General features: G+C 43.3%; 1 protein-coding gene across 1 annotated transcript in view; it reads right to left on the minus strand.

The window, feature by feature from the left end:
* COG2 (component of oligomeric golgi complex 2) overlaps positions 1-24,081 on the minus strand; it is a 1,275,772-nt gene that overhangs the window by 380,347 nt on the left and 871,344 nt on the right. The window contains exon 14 of the mRNA XM_044076075.1: positions 13,504-13,576. Within this exon, the coding sequence (XP_043932010.1) occupies positions 13,504-13,576 (73 nt within the window). The remainder of the gene's footprint in view (positions 1-13,503; positions 13,577-24,081) is intronic.

Genomic DNA, 24,081 nt, shown 5'->3' on the forward strand with positions numbered 1-24,081 from the left:
TTTAAAGAACTCCATCATCCTAGAGATTGTGTCTCCAAAGGAAATCTCTTCAAAGGGCTTATCAGGACTAGTAGACTCCTCTTCCTCAGCATCATAATCCAAAGGAGTGGGAATCGGAGAAGAGTAAGCAAGGGATTCCTCATCAGAATCTGGCTCTTCTTCTGAAGAATCCTCTCCCCTGGTTCTTTTAGAGGGATTAGAGGAACAAGAGGAGGCAGGAACAGAAACTCCCTGAGGTGGTTTCAATACCATTAAAGCACTAAGCAACCCCTATATAAAAGACTGACACTCACTTTGAGAGTCCGTAGGAGCAGGAGAAATGTGCTTAGTCTTTTTCTTTAATGGGACATCTGCCTTATAGAATTTGGAAGGATCTGACCCAGGATGACATTCAATGATTGCAGTACAGACTTTTTCTCTGACTAATATCTGAGGACCCCCCCAGGCTCCTCAAAGATAATCACCCGTGGTTCCCCTTGAGCTTCCAAAGCAGACGTCTACAATGCCTTCTCAGATGTCCTTAAGGTCAGATCCCCACTGGCCTCAAACCAGTTGTGGCAGAGGAATCCAATGATAAAGCCGGGCAAATCTCTGGGCATTCACTCACCTTGGGAGAGACATCTGGCAGAGAATGAACAGCAGAAGATTCCGGCCTAGGCTTCTTGGCCTTCTTCTTCATAGACGGCCGTCCCACGGAGTGAGATGTTCCCTCCATCGTATCTTTTAAGAGAAGCATACAACGCTGATTCTCAAGATAAAGCACCAGAGAGACAGAGAGGAGTGTGAAGGGTTTTAGGGAGAAAGGCCTGACAGATGGGACAAGACATATGATCATGCAAGACACTAAGGCAAAACAGACACTGTTCGTGGCAGTCTTTATGGGGAATCTGTCTCCTACACTGGCATTTACCCTTCTTGGATGACATGAAACTCCACAAGCAACAACAAAAAAAGGAAGTAAAAAGGAACCTTAATGGGGCACTTATCTGGAAAGCTCAGTGAAACCAGCAACAGATGTAGGCATTCAGACCGATGACTGTGAGATGGCATTCAGACTGGTGGCAAAGAAGTTCAGAGGATATGTCAGGACGTCACCTTTATGCCCTACGCTACGCAAGGAGCATACCTGTGATGTATGGTACACTTTAAAGCAACCTAAGGCTTTGGTATACTGACCAGATGTCAGGCCACCCTTGGCAGGAGATCCCTAATGTTATGAATACTGCAACAGTGATATGGAAGGATATCTGCTGAGCTCTCTTTGGACACCTCCTTTTTAGTGGTTATTCCCCTAATGATGAAGTCTATTAGATGACTTCTACTCCTAAACAATCTGTCCTTAGGCAGTTGGAGGACTTTTTAGGGTTTTTCTAGGGATGGACTCTGCTATGTCATGTCTTGCTAGGTCTGCTCTGCTACCGAGTCCATCATGTGGTCAGTGATAGATACAATCCAGGAAACTGACAGAGGGGGGGTTTAAATGCCTCAAACAGAACCCTATCCTCCAGGGAAGGTGGGGCAGTTGGCCATGTACCCTCTGTCTTATCAGTTCTAATATCTAGCCAAATCTGGCGTCTTCTAGCAGACTGTGAGGAACCTTCGCCTTCATAGATATGTGTATCCATTGTCAAAGACTAAGCATGGGAGTCTATATGCATTCTTTTATACATGTGCTGTTGTGAGGAAGACTTGTCCAAAGTGCCTGAGGACTAATGGGGTCCCTCCTGGAGGGAGGACTTAAGAGACTGAGATCTGCTCTATCCTTTGGAATGATCCTTATGGCCTAAGGGCACAAATTGAGTGGTATTGTTGGGGGAAGGAAGAGTGGAAGCAAATAGTTTGTTTCCTGTTTGCATCAATGGATAGGCAATTATGTTCTCAAAAAACTGAAAATCAAAGTAGAATCTTTCAGTACTGAAGACATCTGCCATGGCATCTTCCATGTCACACCAAAAGTGGACATGGGCAGTCCCCACTAATTGTCTACAAGGCTCCAACATTGAGATCAGCACCAAATCCTCAAATACTGAGGAGCCAGACACCAAAAAAAGGTACCAAATGGGTCAACAACAAAGAAGGTCCCAGGGAGTCATAGCTGGCAGCTTGGTGCTGAGACAAACTCAAGATACTTCGACAGCTCCTGTTCTGAACAACAACTACTAGCAGTCCTTCGAGGGGATCAACTGAAAATAAAAAGTTATGCACGCATCATAACGTTCCATCTCTGTTGCTCATTTTAATTTATCCTTGACCTGTGGGTCTGGTTCCAAGCATTGGAATAGACTCGGCCATTACTAACAACTCGCGAAGACCAAAAACTCTCGAGCAATACCCTCACCCATAATGCTCCTCTCCCATTTACCTCAGATTGGGTTTGCAGAAAAGATAAAGGAATAAACACTGTATAAGCCTTCATAAAGGCCACATCTGGAGTCATATGACAAAAAATGCCTAGTAGGATGATCCATGACTCACTGCACCAAAAGAATTTCATGGCTGGGGGAAAGGAGGGAGGGGAGTAAAAGGATAAATGAAAATGGACAACACAGATGGAACGTTCTGGGGAGTATATAACTTCTTTTTCTGATGTCAATTTTCATTTAATACTTGATCTGTGGGACAGAGTCCTTAGCTACCATAGATCTAGGGAGGACTCCAGGAAGAATATTTCTGAGCACCATAGAGCCAAAAGATGCTCTTCCCCTGGAGACCCGATCTAGTTTGTAGTGAGAGATAAAGGTATGGGGAGAAGCTCAAGTTGTTGCTGCACAGATGTCATCTAGGAAAGTTTTGCTTGAAATACTGCTGAAGTAGCTACAGCTCTTGTAGAGTGTACCTTTATAGACCTAGGCAATTTTAAATTCCTTCTTCCACAGATATAGGTAATATAATCTTTAAGCCATCTGGCTATTTTTGCTTTGTTCACTGACTGACCAAGTTTTGTAGGAGAAAAGGACACAGTTGTTCTGACTTTCTCAGATTTTTTTGTTCTGTGCAGACAGAAGCTTAGTTGTCTATGAACATCCAACAAATGTAAGGAGTATTCCCCTTTATTAGCAAAATTCGGAAAAATACAGTCAAGTTAACTGACTGACTGATATTGGTCTCCAAAATAATCTTGGGCAAAAAGGAGGGATTCATTCTTAGTGATCCTCTGTCTTTATGAAAAAGCAAGTAAGCTGGTTTACATGACAAAGCTTGTATTTCCGAACTTCTTCTAGCAGACGTTAATAGCTACCAAGAAGAGGGTTTTCCATGACAAAAATTTTAAACCGCAATCAGCTGAAGGTTCAAAAGGAGGCCGAATAATGGACTGTAATACTAGGATGAGGTCCCAGGGTGGAGTAAGATCCTTATACAGAGGTTTTAACAAAAGCATCCATTTCGAGAAAGCTTTGCACAGTCCATGGGAAATTAAGGTTGATTCTTCAGTACCATTATGGAAGTTAGATATTGCTGCTATCTGGACTTTGACTGGGAAGCACTTGAGTTGAAAACAGATGATAAAAATTCCAGTATCTTATTGACAAGAGCTGAAAAGGGGTCTAGATTCTTGACACGAGACCAGATAGTAAATCTTTTCCTCTTACTGTCATAAAGTTTGTGTGTGGCTGGGCTTCTGAAAAGCTAAAAGGATGTGATGCGCATGAAAAGAAAGAGTAGGGAGCCTGGCTATCAATGGAATTGGAGAAACCAAGCTGTCAGTTTGAGGTGTTGAATGTTCAGGTGAGTTAGTCCCTCTGAGTGGGACAACAGATCTGGAGCCAGGTCCAGGATCCATGGTTGATGAATCAGGTAAGGCCAAAGAAAGGGGAACCATATCTGTCAAGGACAAAAGTCAGCAATGAGGATAACTCTGCACTTCAGCCTGGTTGCTTTCTGATGGAACTTCAGGATCAGAGGAATGGGGGGAAATGCATACATAAGTGTAGAGGACACCGTCCCTCAGTGACTCCCCTGCAGGGGGCATTAGGGCAAAGTAGCTACTGCACTTATTCAGAAAACAGGCAAAGAGATCACAGAAAGGCTGGCCCTAGAGACAGAAAATGTTATCCACCACTGTCAGATTGAGAGAACACTTCTGAGGCAACAGAATGCTTCTGCTCAATTTGTCTGTTATCACATTGGAAATTCCCAGAGTGTGTGTTGCTAAGAGAAAGCAGTTGGAAGAGATCACCCATCGCCACACTCTGAGTGCTTCTCGACAAAGGAAGTAAGACATGGTTTATCCTTGATTGCTGATGCACCACACCACTGACATATTGTCCATTTGCAATTGTCCCCAAGGGAAGGGCAGTTTGGAATGCTTGCAATGCTAGAAGCACTACCCTTAGCTCTAGGATACTGATATGCAAGTTGGCCTCTATGGGGGACCAAGTGCCTTGGACAATCTTTTCCAGATAATGCCCCCACTCCCCATCTGGGAGGCATCAGTGGTCACTATGGCCTTGGGTTGTGATGGGACAAATGGGTGTCCTGACAGGTTATCCTTGGAAGAAATCCACCAAACGAAGTCATTTTTGCAATGGTTGGTGATCAAAATCAAGTCCGACATGGGTTGATGAGACATAGTCCATCGAGACGTTAGCAGCCATTGTAGAATTCTCATGTGGAACCTCACTAAGGGAGCCAGGCTCATTGCTGTAACCATAGAGCCTAGTGCTTGCAGAACTAAATGGGCAGCAAATTCCTTGTTCATTAATTTCTGATAAAAGAAACGACCACCTTGGGTACAAACAACACTGAATTTAATGCCAGTAACAGATTTAGCGCTTTCATCCGCACAATGTCTGGACTTCTTCAGAAATCAATTTCTGAGCATGAATTCCGATTTTTCTGTAGTCTGGCAGGAGGAAGAGAAGCTATGGAAGTTTTGGTATTCAGAAGGGCCCCTATGATCTCCAACCTTTGAGTTGGAATGAGCTTCAATTTGTCATAGTTCACTGTTACTCCTAGAGAAGAGCAAAGTAGAAGAATGTGGTCCATTGCAAGGATCAGCTGATGCCTGGTTGGGGCGTTAATGAGCCAGTCATCCAAATAGGGAAACACCTGAAATCCCTGCAGTCTGGCCCTAGAATGAGCTTCAATTTGTCATAGTTCACTGTTATTCCTAGAGAAGAGCAAAGCAGAAGAATGTGGTCCCTTGCAAGGAACAGCTGATGCCTGGTTGGGGTGGTAATGCGCCAGTTCATCCAAACAGGGAAACACCCAGAATCCCTGCACTCTCAAGTGAGCTATGACTGCTGATGTGCACTTGGTGAACACCCTGTGGGCTGTGGTGAGACCAAAGGGCAGGACTCTGAATTTGGTAATGACTGGCTCCCAGCCCAAATCAGAGGAATCTTCTGGATCTTTTCTCCATCTTTATATGGTAATACATATCCTGAAGTTCTACTGAGCACATCCAATCATCCTTTTCCAGAAACATAAGAATGGATTGTACTATGACCATCTGGAATTTGGTTGGGCAAACTGATTTGTTCAGTATGCTGAGATCCAAAATTGGTCTGTAGTCTCCTGCATTTTTTGGCACTAACAAAAATCATGAGTACACTTTGGATCCTATTTGGTCTGGTGGGACTTCCTGGATGACTGTTTCTTAACAGTTTTTGAATTTCTAGAACTGCTTGTTCCCTCTGATTGGGTAGAACACCTGGAATTTTCTTGAGTGGGAGGAAGGAAAGAAAATGGAATAGTGTAGCCTCTGGATATAATCCTCTGCACCCAAGAATCTGAAGTAATTGTTAGCCACGTGCCTTGGTGCAGGGGAAAGTTGCCCCCCCCCCCCGACTGCCTCCAGAGGAAGACAATCAGGCCTCCTTTCACAAGCATTGCGAGGGTGTGCCAGAGAAGGAATCCCTGAAACTCTGGTTTTGTGGACCATTCCTGCCATGTGGACAGCATCTTCCAATGAAGCTCTTCTCTCTGCCTCTGAAGGAGCTCCCTCTGCATGTGTCCTAAAAGGGCCCTTGGGATTTTTTGAAGCACATTTTCCCATTAGCTCTCTGATTCCTGGAAAAGGATTGTTGGGTTGTGGAAAATGTATGCCTACAGCAGAAAGGGTCTTTCCATCCTTTTCACACTGGGATAGTGTTTCTCTAACTTTTGGGCCAAACAGGGAGGATCTGTCAAAGGGTGCATTGACGAATGAATACTTGAATTCGTATATCCAGGCATGTGTCCTGATGGTGATGCTTGTACCCACCGCCATTGTAGTCCCTTTGGCTACATGAGTGATGAGACTCATGGACAAGTTACAGACGGATCCCAGGGTGGCCACCTGGGAAGCAACCTTTTACTGTCCTTAGAAATGGCTCCTGCTAGGGTATTCCATAGTTCTTTGATCAGATTACTTTAAATTTTGTGGCACATTTTACTTCAAAGACTTAAGGGCAAAGGTCAATGAGGAGTAAAAGCTCTTTCCAAGCCTATAAATCTCCTGAAACTCTCTGCTGGGTGAAAGGACACTGGGACTCTTCTCAGCCAGTTCCTTTGTGTTTGCTGCCACGACCATGGCATCAACCAGTAGTCCTTTTGCCCAAAAGGGTTCATCTTCCAGTGCTAGTAAGATTTTGTCTGGCATCCTGGGAATGGACTTTATGATGTCAGGAGCCTTCCATACCTGCTGAGCAGGCAACTGTATTAGATCGTTAGCAGGCAGTCACCCAAGAGTTAGATGGTCAGGAGCGGAAAGCCTGCATGTACACTGACTCCTCAGGGGAGGGATTCTGAGACTACCAGTCACCCCTCTGCTTTAATATTTCCAGGCTGTCTCCAATGGAGACATCATTAGGAAGTGACTTTGGAGACCCCTCATCTTCATCAAAATCAGTGTCCCCTGTGACCAATTCCTGAGGGAAATCCTGTTTCCTCCTACACAATCTCTTCTTAGGGACCTCCTTACTGGAGTGTTCTTGGAGGTATCAGAAGAGGACAGAAGCAATATCTGTGGGGCCTGAAGCTTTGGCTTTGATCAAAGTGCTGGTTGAATATCTGGATGAGAGGAGGGAAGGAGAATAGGCTGTGAAGGGGAAGGGGCCAACCATTTGACAATAGCAGTCCGGGTTCTCTCCGTGGCCTCAAAAGCTGGACCCCCCAAAGAGGGAAGGGAGCCCAGAACAGAGTAGGACAACATTGTGATAGAGGTCACTCCCTGCCCCGGGAAGAAAGCTGAGACCAAAGCCAGAGCCAAGCTGCTCTTTGCCAAAGCCCCAAGGTGCAGAGAAGGTTCTGAAAAAGCAATGGCTGTATCTTGCTTCTCAGAGCCCACAGGACAGCTACAGCTCTGAGAAGTCTCTGGTTCAGAGTGGACCAAAAACCTCAGAGCAGAAACCGGTTTAGAGGAAAAAAGAAGTCCCTGGAATCAATGCAGTCAGCAGTGGAAGATTCAAAGCTGATAACTCTGAGACTTTGGACAAAGTCAGAGGAGGAACAAAGGGTGGCATCAAGGCAGGTTCTGATCCAAAATCTGAGGGGGTTGGAGCTGAAGAAACATTGACAGCCCTCTCGTCCAGAGAATTTTTATTAACCAGCCTCTCCATGTCATCTTCTGTTAAACATTTGGTGGAGTGGCTAGACATTACAGAGGGAGACCTAGATCTTTCAAGAAAGGGTCAATGGATGGAGAATATACAGTCTTGGGCATAGATATGAAGGATTTGTTCAGTTTAGATGTCGATGCTGAAGTGGTTGGAACCGACAAGGTCAGCTCTTGGGATCTCAGAGCCAGGGAATCTAAAGTAATCTGCATCGAAGGAGTAGGTGCCAAAAGTCTGTGTGTCAAAACAGGCTTAGTCAGTATGGGAGTTGGATGGTTTTGATGACAAAGGAGCCGCCGACTTTGATTTTTTTGCTGGTGGTGCCTCAGGAGCACTCAGCACTGATTCATTAGGTTCATAGGCATGTACTAGGTTACTGGCCCTGGAGCCTTTACAAGCTTAGCCACAGAAGTGCCCTGGCATTGTGCCACCAGACGTTAGTTCCCTGTGCCTCTATCAAGTAGAGCCACTGGAGTGATCCCTGGGGTGAACTTTCTATTACCCATCCACTCATCAAGATTTGTCTTGAAGAGGAACAGCGAGGTGCTCTGCTTGACATGTATGGGAAGTCTATTCCAGAGCATGGGCAGTCTCTGGATGAGGAACCTGTCCCTCCAGCATGTTCTGCTGATTGTGATAATGAGGTTGAGGTCTCTGGAGCATGTGGTGTGGATAGATTGGGATTTCTTTAGATGTAGCATTTCTAACAGAGCTGGGTCAGACATGGCTTTGTAAGTCAAGCAGAGATCCCCTCTCTAAGTAGGTGATATGAGACAGAGAATAGCTGGAGTCTTTTGAGTCTGTCCTTGTAGGACATATGTTTAATGCCTAGGATCCTCTTCGTATGGTACTTCTGTGGCCTCTCCAGCTGTTTCAGGTGTGTAGTGAGGTACATGTCAAATGGGGCATTATACTCGATGATTGGTCTAATGAGGGAAGAGTAGAGAGAGATGACAACCTTGTTCTTCCTGGATGCAAAACCCTTGGCAATGAGATGTGCCACAAAGAAAGACTTTCTGACCACAGTGGCAATATGGTGGTTGAAGTAGAGGTCGCTGTCAATACGCATCCCCAGATCTCTCATAACGACTTCAGTGGGCTCCCATCGATGTGGTAGTTAGTGGGAAGTGAGTTTTTACCAAAGGGAGTGATGACGCATTTTTTGGCGTTAAGCTTAAGGCCATGGCTTTGACACCAGTCAATGGTCTCAGTGAGGCCTTTTTGTAGGATGTCTGCATCACTTGGGGAGTTAATAATGACAACCAGCTTGCAGTCATCTGTGAAATTGTTCCGCCAGAGTCCCTTTGTGTTGGCCTGGACTTCTAAGTAGATGCCAAACAGGAGAGGACCCAGGACCGATCCACCTGGGACTCCACTTGTGACTGGTCGGCAGTCTGACTTGGAGTCTGCTACTTTCACACTGTGTGTTTTATCTGTGAGACAATTTGCAACCCACCTACTGATATAAGGGTTGATGCCTAGTTTGGTGAGTTTATCAGTAATTCCCAAGTGAGGAATAGTATCAAAGGCCGTGGCCAGATCGAGGTAGGCTGTATGTACTGCCTTACCTTCATCCACAGCCCTGGTGGCTGACTCAAAGAAGTCAACCAGGTTGAGCAGGCATGATCTCCCTTTCACAAAACCAAACTTCGTGGGGTCCAGAGTTTGGAGATTTCCTATATCTTTGTTAATCAGGTCCATGATGATGCGCTCCATAGCTTTACATATCAGACTCGTCAGGCTAATGGGGCGATAATTCCCAGGGTCTGTAGTCGCTCTCACTTTATGGAGAGGGATGACTATAACAGTGAGCCATTCGGTAGGAACAAAGCCTGAGGTGAGGCTGTGACTGAACAAGGCACACAGATGTGGTGCCAATTCGCTTTGCAGTTCATGTACAATACAGCCATGGATATCGGGTCCCATGGAAGCTGTATTCTTGGCCTTGGACAATGCAGCTTTAACCTGGGCTGCAGTAATGCTGGGTGCCTGGCATTCTTCCGGTATTGTGATTGGTCCTTTCGGGGGGGGGGGGGGCAGTAAAGTTGGCACTGAATCTGTCGGCCATTATGTTGGCAATATCTGTTGGCTCAGTATAGGAGGTACCATTGTGCAATAACTCAGAGCAAATCTGGGTATTGCCGTGGAGATTCTTTACGTAACTATAGAAGGCCTTGTGGTTGTCTTTACTATCTGCTGCAATACTATTTTCATACCTTGCTTTAGAGGATTTGATGAGGGATGTCAACTTTTTGTTGAGGCAGATAAGGGAGTTTATCCAGTCTTGGGACTTCACCTTATTCCGCATCAGTTTCCTCCTTCTGTTGTAGAGTTTGTTTATGGCAGGGGACCACCAGATTGGCTTCCTTTTTTTGGAGGAGTGTATCTTGGTTCTACTGGGCATGGCGAGATCCATGCATTTGTGTACGTATTCGTACAGTGCACTGGTGTATGATTCTGCAGTCATGCAACTATTCTCCATTTGCATGGGTGCCGTCAAGTTAGCCACCTCTGTTTTTAGGATCCCAAAGTTAGCTTTGGAGAAGTTTTTCATGGTGATTACCTTTGCTGGGGGTGGGGGGTGGGAGGGATGTGGATTTCCAAGGTGATTAGTTTGTAGTCGGATCTAATCAGGGAGGAGCTGACTATTGGTGTAGAGCAAAGGTAAGAATGAGTGCTACTTTTTTTGTAGTGATTAGTTTTGCTTTCTCCTTTGCATAAATATTGCACCACATTAAATATTGTTTTATTTCCCAAGTTCATATTTCTTCTTCACATGTCTCTCACTCCACTTGTTTCTTCTTACTTTGGGGACTCATTTTTTCACCATGATGTGACATTATCAAAGCTGGATTTTCTACACCAAATCCTTCACTTTGAAGGTAATCCATAACTGCAGCTTCTATTTAACTTCTACTTTACTTTTTCTCCACATTCTCCCTGTCTGATCTTATTTTCTGTACTGTGAAATTTTCCATATCTGGGTGCCTTTGCCTGTATTTCTCCTCAAACATCTTTGGAGTTTGTTTTTTGCACCGATTGGTTTGGCTTTCTCCTTGGCATAAATATTGCACCAAATCAGATCTCTCTCCTTCTTTCTCATGTCCATGTTTCTTTTTTATACCTTACAAAAATCTCTAGGTTTTGTTCATTATATTTTTACACTCTTCTGTCTCTTCTTTTTCCAAACAGTCCTACGTTTCTTGGTCTATATGATGTTTTTCATGGATCTGTTGCATTAATGAACACAAACTTACACTTGAAGCTTTTGGCAGTTTTTCTTGGGCATGTATTTTTCTTCCTTCTAATTTTAGTCTTAATCCTTCTGAATATCTTCTATTTGGAAATTCTGGGCTTCTTGCATAATAGTAACGAATTTCTTCCTTATTCTTAGTAGTTCACTCTATCATCTTTAGGGCTCTTTTTTGGCCTATCAGTTTTTGTGGAGTACTACTTCCAACTATGCGGGGTATCCATTGTAGGAATATTTCCATGTCTTGAGGATTCTTAACTGTCATTTTTGCACTCCTGGCACTAGAGCGCATACCAAGACTGGGCACTTTTTATTCTGAGACTTTGCTCCCAGCCGTCTTTTTCATTTTTTTTAACCTACTTCTGTCCATGACATATGCTATATAAATTACACTCTATAAATCTGTGTCATCTTGGTGTGATTTTTTAAAAACAGGATCTACCACGTGAAGGTACACACCAAGATTTCAGGATGAATTCAGTTCCAGCAAATATTGCTCTCCTTTTATTGCTGATTTTTCCTTCTTTCCATTTGGACCCCTCCTCCCTTCAGCTATGTATACTGTAGTTAGTCTTACGTAGTGGAAAATTAGCCAAGATTGTCAAAGTAATGATACTGATTTGATTTTTTGACATGTTTCTTTAGAGATTTTCTAAAACCTTCCAGTGATGTGATAGAAATAATGTCTTGAAGTATTCTGTTTCAGTATTCTGGTGCAGTTTTCGAAAATAAACTTTCAGCAGATGCTCTGGTACAAAGTGGCCTAACAAGGAGGTTATTGTTATTTCTGAGGGAGTAAGAAGTGGTTCTGAATTGGTTGCATTATTTAAGTGGTGGACAGTAATGTTCGTTCACCAATTTATAGGTCTACAGATTAAGTAGAAAGCAGGATCAAGCAACAGCAGGGAGTCAAATGCATGTACTCAGAAGGTTGTAGTGGTGTTTCTGAGGTAGGTTTAGATGAAAGAATTGCAATATTTTATTTTCTGCTTTCTGGAGAAGTTGTGTATTTAGAGGGGAGTGTACGGTTATAAGTCCTAGGGAATATTCTACCCTAGGGAGTAAAACATTCACTGCTGCTACGGCCTTTCTTGCTTCTTTACATTAAGAGAACGGAAACTCTGTAGGCTACATTGAGTTGTGTAAAGACTATTTGTGACAGAGTTTCTATATACACCACCCAGGTACTTTTGGCAGAGTTATGAAAGGCAGGTGATAAAAGTGAGAGTCATAAATGTGAAGGTGCTATGCTGCTGTGAATCTACAGGAAGAGAAGGAGCATCTGTTTTCACATGTTTTTCTTTCACCTTACTCTGCTGTGGTCTACTACTGTTCCTGTAGCTAGGGTTCATAAGTATTAGGCTAGATGCTCTTGTAGGTCATTTGAAGCCTAGCATATTTCAACTTCTAATGATGAGAGCCAAACCCTGTACCTTGTGTTTGCAATGCTAACTAACCCTTATACCAATCCCCAACCTCTTAACAGTTTTGAAAAAATGTGGAAACTACATTATAAATGAAGCAGTCTTTGTGCTTGGATGCTGGACCTAGAACATATTCTCCATCAACCCTCACCATTCCATGAAGACAGACTATTAAAGCATATGGAAAATGGGAAAATTCTGACAAGACTGTGCAAGCTGCAGAGAGGTCAGCAAAGAATACGAAGGAACTGGTAAATTCTCTTGAGAGAAGTAAAGTGCAAAATGTTCATGAAGTGGAAGATGTTCTAAGGGGCTACAGACTGAACAGAATAGTTCAGGACTGAAGAAACAAAAAAGCAAAGGCCAGAAATTATAATTCCAAGACCCTCACAGACCTGCAGAAGACCTTCAAGGTTAAGTGCTGCCCCATACCTAGAACTAACTGTTGTTATAATGGAAGGAAGCAATAACTAGCTAAACTGGAGTCTTGGTGATCAAGTTCTGTAGATGATATCTTGTGAAACCTGTACAGTTAGACATACTTGGCTGTTCCTTCTCTAAAGCTTGAGCTGGGAAGGCCACAAGATGTGGATTAAAAAAAATGAATAAGTAAGTAAATAAAATATACCATCCAGTAGGACTCCAAAATAAACAGGTACAAATCTTTTTTTTTTTTTTTTTTTGTCTTTCTGTTATGATTAAAGAATTGTGAAATGAAGTTTCAGTTGAAGGACAGAGTCAAGAATAACTGCAACAGTAGAGATCGCATTGCTTTCATTTTAGCACGGCAGAAGGAATATGGACCTTCATGGCAGAAGGAATATGGACCTTTCATGTCTTCCTTTAGTACATGGCATCAAGTGATTTGGGTGAATACCTTGGCAAACGGACCAACTTGCTGGGTCACTTTTCACTTCAAGGCAAAGAAGAAAGTAGGTAGAAATACCAAATGCAAAGGGAGTCTCACTTTGAAGCAGCCAAAAACAAGAAACTAGTTCACAGTGCAGAAAGTTGTTTGGCTGAATACCCAAAACCATTATGGCTGCATGCAGATAGAGAGGTGCACAGAGAATAGTGATGGCCTCCTTTACATTAATATCAAATATGGGTTGCCAACAGGGCAAGTGTGCTTTTTCACACTGTATTATTACACAGAAGTATGCTGTGTATTACATCTAATACACATCAATACCAATTTTATTTGCAGCACGATTCGCTTCCAAGAACTATAAATATGTTACGAAACATAACATACTTGACAGAAAACTAGAAAAGGTTACAGCGTTACCTGAAACAGAAGATATGTTCTTGCAACCAAGTTCTTCAAGTTTTGGTTTTATTACTTCCAGAAGCTCCATGATCTATTAAAAAAAGTAAAATTAATATATCTGATGCCACACACAACAACAATATTTAATGTCCTCATCATAATTAAAGGTAACATTGCACAGCTTGGTAGTATACTTGTAATAAAAAACTTCAACAACAGTACATACATAGGAAGTGAAAGCTACGTTCTTAGCATGTCAGATCTATATGAACATGTACATCCTTTCTAAATGACAGAACTGAAGTCATAAGCCATTATTCAGCTCACATCTGAAACTTTCTAAGGCTACAAGCCTCTCCCATTGTACGTATAATGTTCTGACAAAAGAAAAAAAAAAACAAGCAAGCAAACAAAAAAAATGTATTTCCGGATTGCTAAGCCAACGGAAAGAAAAACGGTAACTGACATTTTCTCAGACATCATCTGCACTGAGGTGTGGGGCTTTATTGTTGTTTGGTTGCCAGCTTTTAGATGCACAAAAGTTGGACCCTCTTTACAGAAATTTGTTATTCTGAAGGACAAGTCATGCCAAAATCATTGCTGACTGACTGTTGATTGATGAAAAAGGACTGGAGTTTACCTGTCTATCAAAATAAAAACCTATTTTTTGTAGAATCTGAGTGTTTTCTGTTGCATCATATCATGTTAAGGTGTTTAACATTACAGAATAATGTTTTATGCAAATATTAAGAGGAAAATTGGAAAACATCTTGTCTTAAAAATCTCAGGCCATTTGCTGCTTTTTGTAAGATGCAACTACCCACACAAGTCTGTCCTGTGCAAAGAGGAACAAGTAACCATATACTGATGAGGATGGGTGCACTTGTCCACATCGATGTTTATGGTAAGTACATGCCGCCTTTCATTATTTGAGACAAGGAGGTCCATCATTACCAACCAACAAAGAGAGAGTCCCCCAACTTATCCTCTAGGCTCTGGGATGGTCATTCTCATGGGAACATAAACCTAATAACTGCGGTTGCAGCTACACTAACCAAATACCATGGAGCTGCTGGATAAAATATCACCCAAAGATGCATTCCTGAAAAAGACACGAGAACTAGAGACTACTCTAGCTGATTAAGATCAAGGCACAAAAGGAAAAAGTTCATTGTATATTTCACAACAAAATTTCATAAACAAGCCTACCTGGATAAAGTCATTTTTATTTTTATTTATTTTATTTTACATTTGTTGACCAGGCTAGTCCAACTGGATATATGTCCATTTTTAGTGGAGGCCCGGGGAGAAAAATTCCTGGGACATGCAAGATCTTTAGGCATAAAGTAGTCCAATTTCCTTTCAGTGAATGATGACATGAATATTTTCTGACAGCTTTAATTCTAACCAATTAAATCCGAGCTGCCTATGTGCATCCATATGGATTTTATCTTGTAAAAAAAAAGACAGGGAAGTTAACAGAATGAGATTCATCTCAGTGTTTATCATGAGCATAAAGGATTAGTTTACAGACAGGCTGCCCCTATGGGATACCAAGTATGGAGGTTTGACACAAAAAGTCTGGAGTTCCAAAATTCTTCTGGCATTCATGACCTAGAGTCACACACAGTTGGTCCAAAAAGAGGAAGTGTGAACTTCTCTAAAACAAAGTATAAATTCCTGGGACATGCACGCAGGAGCGGCCCTAGGTCAACTGGTGCCCTAGGCAAAAGGGCTCCACTGCGCCCCCACCACATCACTTGGTGCCCCTGTCCTGGTCTACCTACACCAAATAAATACTGGAAAAGTGCCCCTGTTAAAGCGGCGCCCTAGGTGGCCGCCTAGTTGGCCTATGCCTAAGGCCGGCTATGCATGCACGATCTTTACAGGAGGTCAGACAAGGAAACTGCTTCTAAGAAAAACTTTACTAACTTTCAGAGAAGCCAGTTACAAAAGTCTTAGAAGCTTGAGAAAAGTTTGAACTATCTGCAGAATACAATAATAGAGGTACAGTGCAAACCAATGTCAACTACCTGCAAAACAGTCTAAAATTGCCAGTACTGTAGCAGTGAAATGATCCAAACAGTTGGATGTAGCCCATATAGAAAAATGCATCTATATGCTTTTGTACATATTTACTGTTAAGTGGACCTCTGGGTAAAAATAAAGATATGGACCAGCCTGCTAGGGTAAGAAGCGTCCTGATTATCAATGGAACTGGAACAACCATGCTATTAGAGGAAAGGACTGAAGGTACGAGTTAGGTCTGCTGGATTGGGGGGATGTAGTATTCTGAAGGGTAAAGAATTTTCCAGAATATATGGCCAAAATGGAGGGAACCAAACTAGTCAGGCCAATTTGGGGTTACAAAAATGACCTTGGACGTTCTCATCTTGGCTTTCTGAATGAATAACAGAATAAGGGAAAATATCGGAGTCCTGGGGGCCATTTCAGGACAACAGCATTCCTAGGACTCTCCACTGGAAAAGAAATGCAAAACAGAATTTGCTGTTGTACAGGGATGTAGACATATCACATCAAGGTTTTCCCCAATCACAGAAAATCTTCTGTGCTGACTGGCTCTGAGACCACTCATGTGGCATCAGCAAACAACTGTGACTGCAGGGGAACTGGCCTTCTCAGAAATGTGGGCTGGCAATCAAAAAGTTGTTTGTGGACCTACCCCATTCCTATACTGTCACTGCTTTTCAACAAAACAAGTAAGCGTGTATTCACCTCTTTTCGTTTGTGACCATGCAGCAGTTTTGTGTTTGATCTGGAAGTTGGTGTACAGAGTTAAGGCTGTGAGCTGCAATTCCTGTGGTACAGGGTTTAATTCCCTCAGTTGCCTTCTGTGTGACCTTGAGCAAGTCACTTAACCAAATGTCGCTCTCAGGTAGCCACTGCAAAGGTACTGCATTGTCCAGTGGGGCTACCTGGTTAACAAATTGGTATTTGTTACACTTATTTGATTTCCATATCCTCCACTTGCCTATTTGCTTACTGTGTGCCTCTCAACAAGTCACTCAAACAGAATTTGCTTCCAGCCCCCCCCCCCCTTCCTGAAAAGGGGTAATGTGTGTCCTGTGAGATTACCTATCATGTACAAAACTATTGCTATGTTGCAAGTGTGGATGGAAATAGCACTTTGAGGCAAGGAGTACCAAAATGCTTGCAATGTAAAAAGAACTGCCTTCATCTCTAAAATGCTGCTGGCTGTCCTTGAACATGGACTCCTAATCCTAGGGCAGAATCACCCAAAGTGATAGCTACTACAGGGGCAGAAACTAGCAAGGGACTACCCAGAGTATAGTCTGGAGAATTAGGCCACCAGTCAAGTTAGATCTGGTCATGAATACATTTGTGTGTTCCGTCATGAGCCCTCCTATCTGAGAACACTGAGCTTTTAAGGTCCATTGTAGACCTCTCATGTCAAATCTTCCATTCAGAACCAGGTAAATGATGCTGCCATGAGTTCCAAGGCTTCTAGTCATGGTGATGTTAGGACTGACTGAGCAAGGACTATGGGGAATCTTGCAAACATGCAAATGAGTCTGCCATATGTTCCAAGGCTTCTCTAGGCATAGTGACATGAGGATTAACTGAGCAAGATTTGTGTGTGTCACCATATTTTAGGCAGACATTCTCTGTTGGTAGATGTCTTCTAGAGCAGTGTCCAGTGTGCAATGAGTGTATTTGTGCAACAAAGAGGGCACCACCACTGATTTTGCAGTTTTCACTGCAATTCTCAAAAATTGAGAGACTTCTTCACAGAAATCAGACTGTTCCATGTTGGAGTATTTAGGAACCATTCATCTATGTAAAGAAATACACTCACCCTTTTCTGCCAACAGAGGCACGCATTTGGTAAATACCCTGGGGCTGAGGTAGTGCGAATTGAAAGGGTCTGGAAATGAAAATGGCTAGCTTTCATTAGGACTGAGATGATTATCAATCTCAGGATCCACATGAGGAGTGTCATCCCTAAAGTCTGGGAGGGTTCAGTCTCAATGGCATAATCAATAGCATTGGCTGAAACCAAAACAGACAGGCCAACTTCAAATGCCAGGAATACAGGAAGTCCTGATGTCAGCAGCACTGTGGTCAAGACTGTCAACATTGACATGCTACACCTAAAGAAATCCCAATCCCTCCAAGCTACATGCTCTAGGACCTAAACCTTGTCACCACAATAAAAAGGACATGCTGGAGGGATAGATTCCTGTCCCAGAGACTTCCCCATATGCTGGAACAGGCTACCCATTTATGTCAAGCAAAGTTCTTCATTAGCACTCTTCAAGAAAAATCTTGATGAGTGGATGGGAAATAGGAAATACACCCCGGGGATCACTTCTGTGTCTCTGCTCGACAGTGGCACAGGAAAATAACTTTCTTGAGTGGCGTAAGCCAGGGAACCTTGTTGGCTAGGCTTACGTAGGTCCTTGGGCCGATAGCCTAGTACCTACCTATGAACCTATGGTGGCAAAACTGACACAGAATATGCCTTGAGCTCAAGACCACGGTTAACAATGACACTTCTGTCAATTTCAATATCAGTGCCTGCAGGATGAAATCTGACCTCATTGGGATTGGTACCAGAATTTCAGTCAAAGACGTGAACCAGAATGACCACACAGAAATGTTTGGCAAAGAAGAACAGGTCAGAGAGATTTTTTTTCTGGATGAATGCCTTAACCATCACTTCATATTCGAGTAAACAGTGACTTCAGAAAGACCTCAAGGGTCTTGCATACAAAGGCCTAGATGGAATAAATTTTTTCAATATCAGATACAGAACAGACTCTTCCTAGAATCTAAAGACTTGCTCATCACTCATGCTAACTGCCCTAGGTGGGTTGGTCAATTAGAGCAGCAGCAAAGAAAAATGAGATTCAGATGTGTGGAAGCAATGAAAAATACTCATTATACTTTCATTACTATGTCTCTGAATCGAACACTACCATGTCAAATTTGACCGCAACAATGTTCTGCCAAGCAGCCCAAGCATCCCATTAGTAAAGACACCTTCTGATGGAAGCGTAAGCCAGTCCTGAACTGGAAAGCTCACTTAAGTCCTGGAGTATTGTGGATACTGGTGAAATACTAGAGTCCGGATTCCTCCATTGCACCACAAAGAAAACCTCCCTCCATTTAGATAGTAGGATTTTCTACTGGTGGACTTTCTAGCTTCCTTTTAGGATTTTCTACTGGTGGACTTTCTAGCTTCTTTTTTCACTAACTTTTTCTCCCCTGTGTTATCCAGACAACTGTCTATGTGTCCCATGTCCTTTGCTCAGTTTGTTGCACTCTACAATCTCCCCCCAAACTAACCTTCAATATTTTTTCCTGGGGCCAATGCAGAAGCAAAAGGAGTCCGGGGGGTGGGGGGGGGGGCTGCTGTCTAACTACTGGCTGCAGAGGTCTTATTTTTATGACCTACTGTGGTTGCTTCCCCCTCCCATTTGTAGCCCACTGTATGTCTGAGAGTGTGCTTGTGATGTAGTACCATGCTTCTGTGGCAGCTCACCAATGCCCTCCACCCTTTTCCCCTCTTTGGGCATGCCTCCTTAATACAAAGTCCCCAGCCTTTACCAGGAATAGTCACAAAGGCAAATCCACTGAGCTGCCTACATGCCAGTACGGTCACACCCATCCCTTCATGCTGCACCATCAGTAATCTGAGCCACTAATCGCACACAGAGTGGCTGCCCTGTTGCCAGTGTTTTATCCACAATGCCACCGAAGCACTCATTTCTACCCTCTAAATATATTCAGAACATTGTCTGTAAACTGTTGTCTAAAAGGCAAAAGAGATAGATCATCCAGGCAGTTCTGAGACAGGAAGTCAGTGCTTCCACACAGACAAATCTATGAGAATGGAGAACCAGTGGTATCTCAGTCAAAAAAGTGTTACCAAATGCATCTTTGTCTCCTCCTTTCCTACCTTTTGGATTAGTGTGGGAAAGAAAGAGATCTGAGGGAATGCATATAGGAGGAGACTTGTCTGTTTGATGGAGAAAACAACTGCTGCCCAAGCTTCCTTGTTAGGTGCTCGAGTAGAACTTTTTTAGTTGTCTTTTGCTTGGAGCTGCAACCAGGTCTATCTCTGGAACACCCCATCTATGCACCACCTCAAGATGACATCACTGTGCAACATCCATTCATGTGGATCTGTCATTGTATTTTTATGTGAATGAATATAGACTGCCTTCAGGATTATCTAAGACTACAGTTTTATACTCTGACACTCATGGCTAGTCTGAAAAAGGGATAATAGCTTACCTTACTTTGTTTAATATCCCTTTGCCCAAGGATCTCCTGTGTGGACCTCCTGCTTAGGTGATCCATAAGAAACTGGAGAAGAAGGGTAAGTCTACACAGCCTGTAAGGCAGAATTTTTCATACCCAAGCTTCAGGGTATAACAGGAATTTCACATCGAAGACTTGACCTTATCATTTAGAACAAGATAGTGCTACAAAAAGCAAAGGGAAGAAGGAGAAATTTAAGACAGAATGGCAGGCAATATCCACAGACAAGCCCGGGGGGGGGGGGGGGGTAGGGCTGAGACACCCAGCAGAACAACTATGGCACAGCCAAACTGCTCCCTCCCCAAGCCTATCCCTACCAGCAGGAAGCCCTGTGCTAAGGGGCATTAAGGGTTTCTATTTTAATACTGCCTGTCTGGGGAAAGGTCCACAGTGAGGTATACTTCTCCGGTGTACGATGCAGTCATAACATTTAAACTATATTTCTGAGAGCACTTGTTTATCTACAGGAGAGGTCCAGCATTGTTGCTTCAGATCCCTGTTTATGATCCACTCTGCTTTAGCCAAAATGTTTTCAACAGGGATTGCTGGTAATTAACCATGTAGGACTGGCAATTTAGGGCTCTGAAGGAAAGGAGTATAAACTGAGGTGCAAACCTTTTTTTCCCAAATCTGTCGAGCACTCTGCTCTCCTTACCATTTCGAATGTGATTCCTGGTTGGAGATGAGGTAGATCCCTAGCTGGGATCCACAGACACCACATCTGGATCCACCAAAGGTCTCAATGTAAAGATACTTACGGGTGTCACTGGCCTTGTAGAACCAGTCAGGCTTCAATAGCAAAGAACAGGGCATCTGAGGCACTCTACCAGCTTCTGTAAAGCAACTCAGTAGGTGGCACAAAGAAATTATATCAAGTTGCAAAGCAAAGACAGAAAAATAAAGAAGATGGACATCCTTCATAAAGGATGCCGGCAGCAACCTGCTTACCAGTCCACAGGACATCAAAGTCAGATGGGAGGAGTTTTTCCAGCAGCTTCTGAATGAAGAAAACCCCACAGAAGCTGTGTTGTCTCAGAAATAGCCTACAATGAGAGAAAAAGAGAAGCCCACCTTAGAAGAACCAAGAATAGCACTAATTAAAATGAATTCAGGGAAAGCAGCAGGTTCAGATAAGGTCACAGCAGACATGATACAGGTGCTTGTTGAGACTGGGGAAAAATGGCTTTTGAGGGTACTCATAGCAGTATGGAGAGAAAGGCGTATCCTAGCTGACTGGAGAATAAGCATACTCTTGCCAGTGTACAAGAACAAAGGGAATACCCACAACTGTGGGTAGTACAGAGTCATCAAACTCCTGTCACACTGCATGAAGTTTCGGGAGATGGTGACTGATAAATGGATAGGCAAAGTAGTAGAATGTAAGATGGTTGTATTCAGATCAGGATGCAGCACAACTGACCCAATGATTGCAGTGAGACAGACAGCTGAGAAGAAGATAGAGATGAGAAAAGATTCCAACTGGGCATTCCTAGACTTGGAGAAAACATATGACAAGGTCCCAAGAAAGCTAATTTGGGCAGGACTGTAGTGGTTCGAAGTCCTAGAAACATTGGCAGAATTAGTGCAGGCTACTTACAAGAACCCAATGACTCAATACGAACAGTGTTTGTTCTCTCAGAGGGGTTTCAGTGGGAATGGGTATGCACCAAGGTTCAGCTCTAAGCGCACTGCTGTTCATACTGGTGAAGGATTACATTAGCAAATAGGTCGGCGGGGACAGATCAACAAAGTTGCTGTATCCAGACAATGTGGCATTACAGGCAGACTCTGAGGAAGAACTTCAGCAAATGATAGGGGAATGGAATGCAAAACTGAAGGCACATGGGATATGGGGAAATCAGAAGAAGCTGATAAAGTACAGTTGTGTACACTTACCATAAATGTAGATGTTCAAGTCTATTCACTGTTGCGGTCATTACATTTGGGTAACCTGCTGGCAGGTTGCCCTCAGTCAGCCTGATTAACAAAGTCTTGGGTCCTGCGTCCGTTGCTGTCCCTTCTTCCATGACGTCAGGTCGTCAGGGGGTAAAAAACATGCAGCCGATGCCATTAAACTAGTTTTTCTTGTCCCAGATGTCAGGTGCCCCCCAAATGGGGAGCAAATAAAATTAAAAAAACAAAAAATACATACCTCCAACCAAAAGCAAATACACCAAAAGGGCTTTTAAGCATAGTGAAAGAAAGTAGAGGTATAGACAGAGAAAAATAGGGGGCTGGAGGCAGGGTAACCAGGACTGCACCAGTGAATACACTCAAACATCTACATTTATGGCAAGTGTACACAACTGTACTATGTTCTTCGTGTTTCACTGTTGCAGTCATAACATTTGGGTAGATTCCCAAAGCTATGGTTGGGTGGAGGGAATTATACAGCATTAGGACCAGCTATAAGGCCCTGCAGGACAACAGTGGCAAAGCCAGCTCTGGATTTAGAGAAAAATGGTAAATGGTAATGTTTGGTGAATGTATGAACTGATCTCCAGGTAGCAGCTTCTAGAATGTCCCTGGTAGGAACACCTCTGAGAAAGGCTGTGGAAGTAGATGGTGGAATGGGATCTGATCCCCTGGGGGATAGTTTTTTCCATGGTGCATATAGCAGAAATGATCACAATGGCTTATCCATTTGCAAATGGTTTGGCTTTGAAATAGCCTTTCCCTCTGCCCCTGCAGCAAATGCCGTTGTTCAGATTTTCTTAGAGATTTAGTCCTGTTTAAGTAAAATCTAAGTTGTCTGTGTACATCCAGTGAATGCAGAATAAACTCCCCCTTGTTCTGTGGATTGGAAAAGAAAGTTGGGAAATGAATAGTCTGATTAAGAGCCACACTAGATACCACTTTAGGCATGAAGGTTGGATTGGTCCTGAGAGATACCCTGTCTGCATGAAAAATGATGAAAGGCTCCACTGCCATAAGAGCCTGCAATTCGGAAATCATTCTAGCTGAGGTGACTGCTAAAAGGAAAGCTGTTTTCCAGGAGAGAAATTTAAGTCTGCAGTAGCAGCTGGCTCGAAAGGAGGGAGAGTGAGTTCCTCTAATACAAAATTGAGGTCCCAGGCAGGGGTTGGAGCTCTCCTAGGTGGTCTTAAGTTTTTGGCCCCCCTGAGATACTGCTTTAGCAGAGGATGAGAGAAGAGGAGAGGTTCTGTGTTGTAATGAGCTGAAATGGCTGAGGCATGGATATTTATGGAAGAAAAGCAAAATCTGAGGAATGTTGGGCACTGCTGTGCTTATCCCTTGAGATTGATTCCATTAGTCAGCATAGGATTTTCTAGTACTAGGTCTTCTCACCTCCAAAATGGCATCCATCACAGGTTTGCTGAGGGATGCTAAGGGTGAATTTAGGTGATTAGCCACACTGCATGATTCAAAGTTTGGAGCTGTGTGTGCAGAGGTTGGTTGTTCTGCTGAGACGGTAAGTAAGGTGTCTGAGGCAGGTGCCATGGTGGAAGGTGTGACACACTGCGCAGGAGTGGGTACCAGTGTTGGTGACGCCAGTCTGGAGCAATCAAAATCATTTTTGGTTTGTCCTGTTTGACTTTTAGCAGAATTTTGGAGAGCAGAGGCAGAGGGAGAAAGGCATAGACTTTTAGGTTTTTCCAGCTAAAGGACAGAGCATCCACTTTCCAGGCTTTTACGTGAGGAGTTCTTGTGCAGAATTTGTCCAACTGATAGTTCTAGAGTGAGGCAAAAAGATCTATGTCTGGGCTCCCCCATTTGCGTGTCAACATGTTGAAAATCCGTGGTTCCACTTTCCATTTGTGAGGGTTCGTGAGATTTCTGCTTAGTTCGTCTGCCAGAGTATTCAGCTTTCCTGGCAGGAATTGAGCTTGACAGGTCAAGGCCATGTTCCACAATGCCATGGCTAGTCTGCAAAGGGGGTAGGAGTGTGTACCCCCCTGCTTGTTTATGTACCACATAAAAGTGGTGTTGTCTGTCTATCAGTAATTGTCCTGGATGAAGGTAGTCCTTGAAGGCTGACAGTACATTCTGTACAGCTAGCATTTCTTTTTGATTGATATGAAGGTGCATTTGATTTGGGCTCCATTTGCCCTGAATGCACTTCCCTGCCAGATGAACCCCCCAAGCATAGTCTGATGCGTCTGTAGTTAGGGTTTGGGCGGCAGGGTGTGGTGTGAATGACAGTCCCTTGTTTTGGTGGCAGGCCTCTGCCCACCATAGGAACTCTAGTTGCAGGCAAGGTATGATACGAATCATTGTTTCCAGGCAGTGACAATGTTGACTCCATAAACTTTTTAAGTACCACTG

This window comes from Protopterus annectens, chromosome 1.part1 (assembly GCF_019279795.1).
Source record: "Protopterus annectens isolate FY-2018-M chromosome 1.part1, PAN1.0, whole genome shotgun sequence".
Lineage (NCBI taxonomy): Eukaryota > Metazoa > Chordata > Ceratodontiformes > Protopteridae > Protopterus > Protopterus annectens.